The 13,964-nt window shown below is 36.5% G+C and overlaps 1 protein-coding gene across 2 annotated transcripts in view; it reads right to left on the bottom strand.

Moving 5' to 3' along the window:
* Nucleotides 1-5,482: 5,482 nt before the first annotated feature.
* Nucleotides 5,483-13,964, bottom strand: part of LOC118738848 — a 40,329-nt gene continuing 31,847 nt past the window's right edge. Inside the window, exon 3 of one of the 2 annotated variants that reach the window (XM_036469858.1) lies at nucleotides 5,483-5,698. In XM_036469858.1, coding sequence (XP_036325751.1) covers nucleotides 5,515-5,698 — 184 coding nt within the window. In that variant the 3' untranslated portion in view covers nucleotides 5,483-5,514. The remainder of the gene's footprint in view (nucleotides 5,699-13,964) is intronic. The other variant, XM_036469857.1, reaches the window with a different exon arrangement.

Below are 13,964 nucleotides of genomic sequence, written 5' to 3' on the forward strand. Positions count from 1 at the left end.
TATTTAATGTTCGGCTCCGCCCGAACTTAGACTTTCTTACTTGTTTTTTATTATCTTTTTTTGGGAGCTTGTCAAAACCTTTGAACGCCATTTTTATAGCCACATTTGAAACAAATGCAATGAAGCATGAAAGATAATTTATACGGTGTAAATAAATGTCAATCACGTTCTACAAAAGCCAAAATTTAAAAATATACATATAAAATGGCATTTAATGATGTTACCAGAATCCACGCACCAAACTGCATGAATAATTGGAAAATTTTCCATTCGGAGTTGGACGCACGTACATAAAACAATGACTATTTTTTTCTCTACAGTAAATTACGTAAACTAAATACGACAATTCTAAAGTAATTTACCAGTTTAATGTTTGAAGTACTTAGAAAAATGTAATAAAAATATATGGTATAAATTGAAGGTGGGTAATAAATTGTTTAGTATTGCAGTTTTGTATTGAAATTAATTAATACAATTTTAATAGTGCATTTTTTCGGAGCAAAAATACAGTAATCAGCTACTCGATTTTTTTTTTGCCATGCATTATGCGCCATTAAAACAGGATTGAAAGCATGAAACATGAAATTAATAACTTTTTATAACTAAAATATTTGGCATATGGCCCACTTACGAATTGAAAAAATACAGACTCTCATAGCTCAACTTTTGACAGGAGAGCGATGCAAATACGAGCACCATATGTACGCGCATGCATCTCGATACCGTTTAACTAGTCTCACATTTTCAGCCAGTTTGTATGTACATATACTGTTATACAGAAATCAGTTGTTGTCAAACGTCAGTTGAATTGCTAAAAAATGTTAAACGTCACACAATTGTCGCGCTTGGCGAACTGACAACCAAAAGCATTAAATAACTTGTTGAATAAGCAAAAGCGATATAGAGACCAAGATGCCAGGGCCGCCATACCTACACTGAGCCAAAAGTACCGGCAATGGTTTTTTCAACCAGGTTATTGTTTGATTTTTTATGGTAAATACACCGATTGTAGATTTAAATTTTACATTTGAAATCACATTTGTGTGTTGGCTTCCAGAAAATTGGAGTTCGAATGCCGTCAGAGGCGATATGTAACTTTAGTTTTGTTTTTCTTAATTACAAAAAATCATTTGCGAATTGCAGAACAGTATCAAACGGCGAAAGAAGTGCTTGCTTTTATTTGCTAACTTTCAGAAGGTGCGGTTTCAAATACCGTTAGGGGGAACATGTTGAAATGATAATACAAATTTTTGATTTTGTATCTCCAGAACATAAGCGTATTCAAACGAAAACTTCATCAACCAACATTTTTTTTTATTTAAACAAAGGTGTGGTTAATATTAACAAATCATTGTTGGAAATTTCAACCTTGGAATTTTTAATATACATACTTATATTAAACAAGACTCACTTTGATTCCTTTTCAAGTTTGAATTTGGTAAAATTAACCAATTTTTGGTCGATTTTTTGTTTTCTCAGTGTATATACCAGCAAATACTCGCGCTTCGCTACGCCTTCAAAGTATTTTTGTGTTATTATTCCCTTTCACTACATACATCCGAAACTCTTAATTAATATTATTTTTAAAGTATTTACAAATAATGCCGATTTTTTTAAATTAAAAACAAATTTGAATTCAGAATTTATGGAAGTTTAATATACGGTCTTTGAATATTTTTGCCCACCGTAGATCCACGTAAATGCCTCGTAATGACGCGTTTGGATGAATGCCCATAGTACCAAAATGGCCAAAAATATATTGAATTAATACACCGCACAGTGGTATATCGGCAGAGAAAATACAATTTTCTGAATATTCTATTTTTATACTTGAATTCGTTGTAACTTTGTACGAAACTTGCAGTTTTATATTAAATTCGTCTTCTTTTTTGGCGCTGTAACCGTCTAAGCGATTTTGGCCAAGTTCAGCAAAGCACGCCAGTCGTTTCTCTTCTATGCCAACTGACGCCAAGTGAAGCCAAGTCTTTCTCCACCTGATCTTTCCATCGCAAGGGGGGGCCTACCTCTTCCTCTGCTACCACCAGCGGGTTCCGAGTTGAATACTTTCAGAGCTGGAGCGTCGGTGTCCATTCGAACGACATGACCAAGCCATGTTCGCTGCACTATGTCCATATCATTGTAAAGCTCATACAGCTCATCGTTCCGTCGCCAGCGCGTAAAGGCCCGTAAATCTTCCGCTAAATCTTGCTCTCGAATACTCCAAGAGCCGCCTCATCGAATGCTGTCATTGTCCATGCTTCTGCGCCATATACCAGTACGGGCATGATGAGCGACTTATACAGTGTGGTTTTCGTACGTCGAGAGCGAACTTTACTCCTGAATTGCCTGCTCAGTCCAAAGTAGCACTTGTTGGCAAGTGATTCTGCATTGGATTTCAATGCTGACATTATTATCGGTGTTAATGCTGGTTCCCAAGTAAACGAAATTCTCTACTTTCTCGAAATTGTAACTGTCAACAGTGACGTGGGTGCCAAGGCGCGAATGTGCTGACTGTTTGTTTGATGACAGGAGATACTTCGTCTTGTCCTCGTTTACCACCAGACCCATGCGCTTTGCTTCCCTATCCAACTTGGAAAAGGCAGAACATACTTCGCGGTTTTTGTTACCGATGATGTCGATGTCATCGGCATAAGCCAGCAATTGCACGCTCTTGTAGTAAATTGTTCCTGAGCGGTTCAGTTCTGCAGCTCTTATTATCTTCTCCAACATCAGATCAAAGAAGTGGCATGAAAGGGAGTCGCCCTGTCTGAAACCCCGTTTGGTGGCGAACGGCTCGGAGAGGTCTTTCCCAATTCTGACGGAGCTGGTGGTATTGCTCGACGCCATTTTACACAACCGTATGAGTTTTGAGGGAATGCCAAATTCAGACATAGCGGCGTATAGGCAACTCCTTTTAGTGCCGGCAAAAGCGGATTTAATGTCGACAAATAGGTGGTGAGTGTCGATCCTTTTCTCGCGGGTCTTTTCCAAGATTTGGCGAATTGTGAATACCTGGTCTATGGTGGATTTGCCAGGTCTAAAGCCACACTGATAAGGCCCAATCAGTTCATTGACGGTGGGCTTCAGTCTTTCACACAATACGCTCGATAAGACCTTGCAACCTATGCTTAGAAGGCTGATCCCGCGGTAGTTGGCGCGAATGGCGGGGTCACCTTTCTTGTGGATTGGGCAGAGCACACTTATATTCCAGTCTTCGGGCATGCGTTCATCTGACCATATTTTGACCACGAGTTGATGCATGCACCTTATCAACTCCTCGCCGCCGCAGTTGAATAGCTCAGCTGGCAGGCAGTCAGCTTCAGCAGCTTTGTTGTTTTTCAGCCGCGTTATTGATATTCGTACCTCGTCACAGTCAGGCGGTTGAACGTCGACTCCGTCATCATCGACTTGCTGAAATCCGACTACTTCTCCGGCGGCAGTACTTAATGAGCTGGAAATGTGGTTCCACTGCTCGTATATGTCGGTTTGTTAAAGAGTCCTCTCTGAGAGCAGGTGTGAGAGTCGAGTAGCGAAAGCACTGGCTGTCTGTTGTGATTGCAGCTTTTCGACGTTAAGCTTTCCTTGCATATTTGGGCGCACATTTTTTGCTGCACATAGGCGGGTGCGTATCTCGGCTGCAACAAGATAGTGGTCCGAGTCGATGTTTGGGCCTCGGAGTGTGCGTACGTCTAAAACACTGAAAGCGTGCCTTCCGTCTATCACAAAATGATCGATTTGGTTTCTCGTTTTTCGATCCTGAGAGAGCCACTTAGCTTGATAGATCTTTTTATGCTTGCGATGTCCCATGCGATGCTTTGCCTTGCTTCTTCACTGGAATTGGTTTTTACGTAGCAGGTCCCAAACCCAGTGCACAACCCATTGCTGGGACGGGGGTGGTTTGGCAACCAAATACACGTTTATATAGCGAGCCGCTTGCTCCAAGCAGACACCCGCTTGCAGCCGCACCACCTGGTGAACAGACGCTGCAGACTTCAGTAAGCCCTTAAACCGAATACGTCGGAGTGGCCCCACCGGATTGGTTACCGCATCTTACACATGGGTTGCTCACGTTGCCCAGAGTGCGCGAACGAGGACGCGAAATCCGGGATTGAGTATAGCTATGCAAATGTAACTGCATACCCAGCGCAACGACTATACCCCATTGCACTCCATTAATGCTACTTACGGAAAATTTAGTTTCTATGCCGGTTACTTCTATTTTTTTTTTTTTAATGTATGGAGCTGTACCACTGCACCGTTGAAGAGAATTCGCGATATATTGTCTCGAGTTATACGACTATAAACTGAATTTCTTAGACTTTAAATGCTTTATTAATCGAAATGTGTAGGAAAATCCCTTTCAAATATTTCACAGGAGATTTTAGAAAAAAAGATTACGAAGTAGTCACATACCATAGAATGAGTAGAAAACACTGAGGCATATTTAATTTTATTTATTTTTCAATTTTTTCTCTGCTCTTTGTGAATTTTTACAACGAACGTCAATAAAACTGTGGTAAACTAATAAGACAAACTAGTTTAATTACTTATTGTTTTAAATACATAACCTTATAAAAAATCGAAAATAATACAAAATGCATAAATGTTCTTCTTAAAGTTAAACATAAAGTGCTTGTTAACCAATTTTTGTTTATAGATTTTCTGCAAACAGGTAAATTACTTAAATTAAATTGAAAAAATAGTGAAAAATAGATAAACACATGCCGATTTTTAAACAACTTATGTACAAAATCTTGTTTACTTAATAACTGTAGAAAATTATTTATAAAAGATGTATGTGGTCTTTTTCATACTAGTTTGGTAAATAACTAAATATACTTATTACAGAAAAATATTACTTAATATTAGATACTCTAACTAACTTACAAGTGGGATACGACAAAACCACACTAACTTATTTAACAAAAATTAAAGTATAAATCTTTTGTAAACTTTAAGCTTATATGTGTGTATATAAGCCGTAACATAAAGATTTTAAACTATTTACACAGCAAGATTAAGTCAAAAACGATATTCGGAAATATGCAAGCTGGACGAAAATACTCTAAGCATCAATAAGTAGTTTTTTTTGTCAACATTAAATCAAAGTTAAGTTAATTAATCAAGTCCACTAAAACTAGTTCTACTAACTTAACACACAAAAACTATATAGGTATAACGACCTAAGCATACCTGATATCGTTTCGTACCTCTTAATCCTATAACTTTGAGTTAGCCACGTCGATAACGATGCTTAACTTGGGGATTAATGTATACCAGGCATTGAGTAACCGGCCCTTACATACTTATATGATAGCTATAATTATTGCCCCGCAGCATTTCTCTCATCACATTAGACTTTCTACCTAATATCTTAAGTACTCCTTAAGTCATGGCTTAGTATTTATTTTATTTGAGCCTTTTGTATTTCTCGTCTTTTTGATTTCCTTCAATTATTTATGCATGCTTTGGTGGTTTTTTGTTTGCTTTCTCCACACGCACACGCAGGCAATCTTACAGTTTCACTCTATGCGATAACTTCATTAATTTCTTCGAACTAATCGGACAATTAGGCCAGAGGTTAGCACAGCCCATGGGACCACTGTTGTCATCGCCTGTATAGCGTAGTAATTCACCCATATGTGCGGCGAAATGCCATTTACTCGGCGCAGCATTCATTGCCGACATGGTGGAGGATCTGAAATGAGAAGAAAAATGAGATTATGAAATTAAAGTCATATATGTATGAATTCGTGTAATACTTTGAAACATAAGTTTTTGTTATGTTATCAGGTTCGCAGGTCCCAACAATTTTCTGTTGTTTTTATATTTTGTTAACAAAATTTAAATCTGCGATTTCAAGGTGGAAACTGCGCTTTGCAAAAATAATCGATAAATTTTGTCTAAATACAGGCAAATTTCGCAAATATCAGGTCACCTAAAAAAATTCGGGTTTTAAACGTAAAGTAGATTAAAATCATAAACAGACAGCAGTGTTGATCCGGATTAACTCGGACTTAATCCAGATCAACTGCAGTTGATTCCGGAGTTGATACAGATCAACGCTGCCGTCTGTTTATACCTTCAGTTGAGGTCGTTATTCCAGAAGATGCGTACTAGGATATTGTGTGGTGATTCAAGGGTGATGCAGATATTGGACAGCAATTATTTGTGATATGTTAATGTTTTTTCTATAGTATAGGCTTGACAAACTTAGCATGGAGCGATACTCAGTTGAATAACTCGCCGCATTTGGGGCACTGAAATCCGCACGTTATTTAAGAGAAAACGACAGTTTGGCGTGGTTTTTGGGGCTGTCGGAGTCATCGGACTGTACTTCTCCGAATATGATGCCAGTAATGGTGTTATATGTCACTTTCACAATATGTGGTTTCAACAGCACGGTGCCACTCGCCACACAGCGCATTAAACCATGGCCCTATTGCGAACGAAGTTCCCAGGACGCATTATCTCACGAAACAACGAGGTCAAATGACCGGAGATATCTTACGATGTGACAGAATTGGGCATCTTTCTCTAGAGCTATGTGAAAAGTATTGTCTTTGCCAATAAGCCCAAGATCACTCCAGAGCTGAAAACGGAAATCATACGCACATAAATGTCATAGACTAAAAAAGTATGCTTACAGGCTTTAATAATAGCCCATTCCTTCTGGCTGAAGTAAACTTTAACATTCCCTCTCGAGTATCAAGACACTTTCGACCCGTGTGTTTGAAGCCATTAAAAACTAATTTTGAATCAAACGAATCATTCCGTTGTTTATGTCAAGATTTTAATGCTCATTCCAGCACGTTGGATGTATCGGACCTCGATTTTTACTTTAAAGAAAACTATAATTTTCTCTGTCCGCTTATCAATGCTAGCTGACCTTAAGAGGTCTTACATAGACGAATATAGCGTCCATAGCATTTCCAGACAGTTTAATTTAGCGAACTTTAGTAGACACTTTGGTTCTTTGTCAATTGCTGCCTGCAGCTTTCCCTTGGCTAGTAACGTCGGTCTTTGTCTGCTGAATACTGGGCACACGCACATTATATGCTCAGCATTTTCTTCGTGATATCTACACTTTTCGTCTTCTATAAAACCAACTTTAAACGCATTTGCTGATAGCAAACTATCAGAATAGTATCAGCAGTCAAAACTCTGTTCTTCTAGTTGATAGGGGGCTATCATTTCTGTTCTTCTTGTTGATGGAAGGAAATTAGCAAGTTTCTTGTCCTAGGAACTGCACATAAACTTTTCAAGTCGACAACCCTGAGCTCTTTTCCAAAAACCTAACCAATTGACGGTACATGAGCAGATATTGTAATCCTTCAATTTTCCGAAACGGAAGTGGTTTATCCTCCGCTGGTAAGGCGTCTAACAGAACACCCTCCTTGGCTAGCTCGCCAGCTCTCTCAGTACCTTCCACAGCTTTTTGTCCAGGGACCCAATATAGGTGGATAGTTTTAGCTGCTGCCAGTCTTATTATAGCCTCCTTACAGTCCGCAACAGTACTGGAATTTATTTTATATGAAAGCAGAGCCTAGCTGACCGCCTGACTAGCTATGTAAAAGTTGATCTACTCGTTTGGCGGATTAATATCGTGTGGCAACTCCGTTCGTTCATTTATGAAATACAAAGAAAAATATTTCGACATATTTTGTTGTGTCGTATTTACGAAATAAATTATTGAACATTTTGGTTTTATCTTTTTTTTGGGTTTCTTCTGAATTTTTCAGAACTCTATTTTTTACTTTGCGCTTTTCTTTAATTTTTGGAATTTTCTTTTACTTTTTTCAAGTCATTCAAAATTTATCAGGATTTTTCAGGACTGTAGGGGATATTCAGAACTACTTCGAGATTTTCGAGAGTTTTCAAAATTAGTTGAGAAATTTATTGACTTTTCAGGATAAGTTTTGATTTCAACATTTAGCTGAACGAAAAATACGGCATACTTTTAACCGTTAAAAAAACGTTTACTTTTCGAATTTTTTCAGGACTATTTAGAGTATTTCGAAACTTATAGGGAATTACGTGACTTCTTAGGATTTCTTTTGTATTCAGTGTTGAATAAAACCAAAACTACTAAGTATCTTTAGTCTAAAAGTAACTACATATACACTTTTTTAGTAGGTATTTAAAAACAAAAAATTTAAAACTTACAATTTCGCACTACAGTGGCTATAAGGTGCAAATTTTCCTCTCAAAAATGCAAACTTAAAAAAAATATTCAGTCCTTAATAAAAAAAAAAAAAAAATTAAAAATAAACGCCTCAGCACAAACTCCACTGACTGGGTGAAAGTAGACTACGCGCACGCTTTTGACAGTTAAACTTCGCCTTTAACCCTTGATTGTGACGCGACTTCCTGCTACTTGAGCAATGCAAGCTAGCAAGTTCATAAGCTGCGGTCACAGCAAATTACAATTGTGCTCATAAAAGGCATGAAATGAATAGTTGGCCGGCACTTGGCAGCGGTGGCGCAACTCATACATGCATACATACATACATACATAATTGTCATAAATTTTCCAGCTTCTGCTTTGTAATAGCACTGGCAATTGAAGCGAAGCGTAAGTTGTAAAAGACTGCGTTTTATTATGCTTATAAATATTCTCTTCTTTATTCTTCTACATACATACTTCAAGTTGCTACAATTTGTTAAGTTTTCTTCTTCCTTAAGTTTCGTTGCCACTGAGCTAATTGCGCTAAAGTCAAGTGCGAGGTTACTGCTACCAGTCAGTCAACCGGTTAGTCGCTAAGTTTATGAACATTTTTTATTTATTCATTTGTTTTTGTTTTTTTTTTTGTTGCTATGGCGCCAACTTGTAAGCAAACAATGCTAAACCACAGTTTTTACTATATACATATTTACTGCATGAGTACGTAAAATACATATGTACATATGCACGAGTGTATACATTTCAAGCATCAATGGCATCAACTGCTTAACGATTTTTTAGAATCTTACACATACATATACATATGTATGTATATACAACTTACAAACTTGCACATCATGCGTGAATAAATGTAGTCGTTGTACTAAGCTTTAGTAAGTTTGCATGCACTATGGCAAGCACTGTATTACACTTACGTACATATATGTATTTTGTATTTACTTATTTGTTAATATTGTTAAAGATTTTAATCAACTATTTGCGATAATCATTTAGAACAGTGATTCTTAACCGATGAGCTTTGTCATTGGCGAGCGAACCGGGCGGTTAATCCAAATGTTTCTCAAAAGCAATAAACACTCAAGCGGTACTTACGTTACATATCCATTTTGTCTCATAACCAATATACATACAAATGTATGTACATACATACATATATCTGCTTTTTCTTAACTCTATATTTTTTGCTTTTTTTCTGTCTATATTCCTACCTCTACGCCTGTTCGTTCTAATTACATTTATGTTATTCTGTTTTCCCTATTCTTCATTTGTATCTTTACACTCCATCGATAACAAAATCGATAGTAACATCCAACAAAATATCGATAACAAAACCGATAAAAATATCTATAACAAAACCGATGACAAAATCGACAAAAATTTCGATAGCAAAATCGATAAAAACATCGTTAAAATCATCGATAACAAAATCTATAAAAATATGGATAACAATATCGATAAATAGCCGATAACAACATCGATAAAAATATCGATAATAAAATCTACAGCAATATCGATAACGAAACTATTAATAATATCGATAAAAAGAATCAAAAACAAAATCGTTAAAAATATCGATTAGAAAATCGATAAAAATATAAATTACAAAATCGATAAAAATAGAAATTACAAAATCGATAACAAAATCAAAAATAATATGGATAACAAAATCAATTATTACATCGATAGGTTCCAAATATATCGGTAGCAAAATCAATAGCAATATCGATAAAAATTTCGATAACATACGGATAAAAATATCGATTATTATATCGATAAGTCCGGAGAATCTCAAAAATCCCAAAATAGTGCACAGATTAATTCTCTGTGTATCCATCTATATAGTTACCTTTATGTTAATCATTCCTCCTCTATCTTCATCTTTACTTTTATCGGTATCTTCATCCTCATCCTTTTCTTTATATTTGTCTTTGTTTTTACTTTTGTGTTTATACTTTTCTTCATCTACATATTCCCCTTCACTGAAGTAAAGTGTTTAAATTTACCTTAGTCTTCATTTTCACCTTTATCTTTACGCATCTTTGTTTTTGTTTTTATTTTTGCCTTTGCCTTTATCCTTTTCTTTATCTATGTACATACTCCCCTTTACTTTCATTCTTGTATTGGTCTTTTTCTAAGTGTTACTCTTTAACCTTTTATTAGCGAGTTTTTGTTAAATTCATACCATGTGCATACACTCATGAAGCACTGGTTTCAGCCCCAACCATTTCCGTTTCACCATTTCCGTTGCACCATTTCCGTGTGCAATTTCCATTGAATTTGCCAATTTACTCCCAACCAACCAACCGCCGCTAAAGAAGTTTCACTTCAAAAAACATTTTAAACATTTGAGTTGTAATATGAGCCTTTTGGGGAAACGAAAATATGTTCGTCTATAACTTTTAAAATAGTGTAGCTAGCGGGATTGAGATTTGACGAACTCCCCCATCACTAAAAGATTAGGAACCACTGATTTAAAACAATTTGCATGCAATTTAATAAAAATAAGTTACTTGCGCTCATTACCACTTCCTTTTAACAGTATTTTTACTGCTAGGCATTCAATGGCGTACTTTTGTGTTAAGTAGTTAACAATTACCGTTCATTTTCTATAAGTATATAATCACATTAAATATCGGTAGCAACGTGATCTACTTCAAGTTTGACGCTTTTAGCACAATGCTTGGAAACTAGATATTTATGTACATATGTATCTTACGTGCATACATATATGTATGTATACAAGAGTGCATCACTCTCCATACCAAAAAAATCGGTACAGTTTTTCCATCGGAATTATAAAATTTACAATAAATATTTTATGATCCGCCGCCAAAATAGTTCTGAAAAATATTAAGATTTACATGGGATGGATCGATTTGAAAATACCTGACAAAGGTGAGTTATTTATAAAAAAAAAAGCATTTAGGGGATTCCCTTGAACTCGTAAAGTCTTAAATCGTGTAAAACTCATAAGTTTACGAAGCTTTTATGGGAACGCACCCTTTGCGAAAAGGTGTAAATAGGTGCGTAAAGTGACTGTTAAGCAGATCAACCAGGATTTTGTGAAGCAATTTTTGTTTCGTAATATTTTCCATAACATTCCGCCATCTTGTCTCCAACACTCTTGGCTAAAATACAATTAAAAATGCCGAAAATTAGCAAAAAACCTAAATCAATACAGTTAGTGGATGAAATTCATTCATTTTATTCGCGTATAATTTTTTTCATATATTTTCATTATTTTATCATACATTTTAGTATAAAAATTTCGGCCCCACGGCAACACTGAAGTTTACGAGGTCGTTTGCGCATCAAATTTTGCTCGTAAGTTTACGAGGGGCTTGTAAATAGAGCTCCATACAAATTTTGACAGTTCTTTTACGAGGCTTGTAAATTTACGAGCTTTACGAGGCTTTTACGAGTTTAAGGGAAGATCCCTATTACTTTTTAAAAATATTTTTCTAGAAAAGTACTTAAAACGACAGAAGCGTTTAAGCTTAAAATATCTGCATAAAAACGTTAACAAATTTTATGAAAGGACTCAAAATAATGAGATTTTTGGAGTTATTTTCAAATCGGACTAGCTCGCGTAAATCTTAATATTTTTACGAAATATTTTTGCGGAGGTATTAAAATATAATAAATTTTATAATTCGGGTGAAAACCGAAACTTTTTTTGGTGACGCACCCTAATACATACATACATACGTATGTTAGCGAAAAGATAGCAAGCTGTCAATTTAATAGTCACACATAGATTTCTGTGTACACATGTATGTAATAGTCGGCTAGTACGTAATTTTCACCTCATTTACTTATCTGCATACCTACGTACATTCGCAATAATAAATGTTAAACTTTACACGATGCTACTTAGAACTAATGAGAAGATAGTGAATTGCTAGCGGTGTAAATTTCAGGTACTCGTATTTACTACATACATATGTATATGTATGAAATTGCAATTTATGTATGTAGGTGAAGGTAATGACTGTCATTAGTCAAGGGGAAGGTGAGCATGTTTAAAGTTTTTACTACAGTGTTTAGTAATCGTTAAGCAGCTCAATTTTCTAATAACATTGCGAAACAAATTTGAACAGAAAAAAAATTGTTTAGTAATAAACTTTTTTCTTATATGAAGATAACTCTTTCTTCAGACAAGCGTGTCAAGTACATAGGTAAATTGACATTTGTAAAATGTTCCTATATTCCTCTAATGTCTCCAATGGACCACGCATTGTAATTAAAAGTTCTCCAAATTCGGTCACACCAACTTTCTAACCAACTACCTGGGTACGTTTAGGTGCCCAGATTATACAACAACGCCGCTGGAGCTAGAGATGAAGTTCTCCTCTCGTATCCCTTCCAGAAAGGATTGGGAGGACGACTCGGTCTGCGCCTCCAAGATAACTCCACAGCCATCTAAGAGTAGGTAGAAGGGTACACTCGAAGGACCTCTCATTAGGCCTCTGCTTTAGGCTGCGAGACCACAGCAGTGTACTCCAAGCAGAACTCGCGGCCATAAAACAGGCGGCACTCCGGATCATCTAATATTTCCTTAAACTACCTTCAGTAACTATATACATACTACGATATCAAAGCAGCTATTAAATCTCTAAATTGATGTGAGACCTCGTCAATATCTACGATTGAATGTGGGAAAGTCCTTAATGGTATAGCTTCAAATGGTATAGCTTCAAAGTGGGTGCCAGACCACGGAGACATCCGAGATAACTACGCAGCGGACGAGCTTGCGAAGACACTGTCTGACATCAACTCTTCACATGCGGCGGGCATGTCGCTATCTACCTGCAAGACATGGCTCAAGCCACACTTCGTTGAGAAGGCAAATAATAGATGATCGGAAGAGCTCACGTGTGCGACGACTCGACAAATCTGGCCCAACTTCGAGAAGAAAATATCCGACGCACTCATTCGGTTAGAACGTCCTCTTCTAAGGCGGTTGACCGGTATTATTACAGACCACAGCTTAATAGGAAGGGAATGACTTCTTCTGTCACTGACGTGCCCTATCGCGGCTGATAAGACGCTCATTTCACCACCTCCTCTTTGGCTGCTTAGTCGACCTAAGTGAAACAGGCATTCAAGACTTCTCGCGCTTTCCAAACCTAAACAATTGGTTTAACTTCTAGGTGCTGGTATCACAACGCGGCATACTGGTTCTAAGTATGTCTCTCTCCTACGTTGGATGAAGGCAGCCGCTTCAATCTTAATCTAATCTAGTTAAATTTATAACTCTGGCAATTTAAAATGAGGAAGCTTTTACAACTAATTTCATCAAATTTAATCATTTTCTAGAAACTCAATTAATTAGAAGTCGAATTAATGCCCATTATAGGCCTAGCTAATTATTGCGCTTCAGTAAAAAGGAATTCTCGCTTAACTTGTACGTATACCAGTCTTAATTTGATTCTTAGTTCTATGCTAATTTCGCAAAAATTTCAAGTGAATAAAATTGGCAAATCTATCATCTTCCCCTTTTTCGGCAGCTGGTTTTGTTTTTTAATAAGGAAGTGAATTGGTAATTTGCTTTGTTTACTCTCACTGACGTGAGCATAAGACACGCTTTATTATGCTTGCGATTTTATTAGTAATCATAGCAAACTTTCAATTTATTTATCACAAACAGGTTTCGCCGAAAGTTCTGCGATTCCTTTTTTTTGCTAAGCCAAATAACAACATATTTGCACACGCGTGTTTATACATACATATATGTACATACAAATGAACAAACCAATTACAAATTTATGTTGGTAAT

Source organism: Rhagoletis pomonella, unplaced genomic scaffold (genome assembly GCF_013731165.1).
Source record: "Rhagoletis pomonella isolate Grant_MI unplaced genomic scaffold, Rhpom_1.0 Rhpom_scaffold_00005, whole genome shotgun sequence".
Lineage (NCBI taxonomy): Eukaryota > Metazoa > Arthropoda > Insecta > Diptera > Tephritidae > Rhagoletis > Rhagoletis pomonella.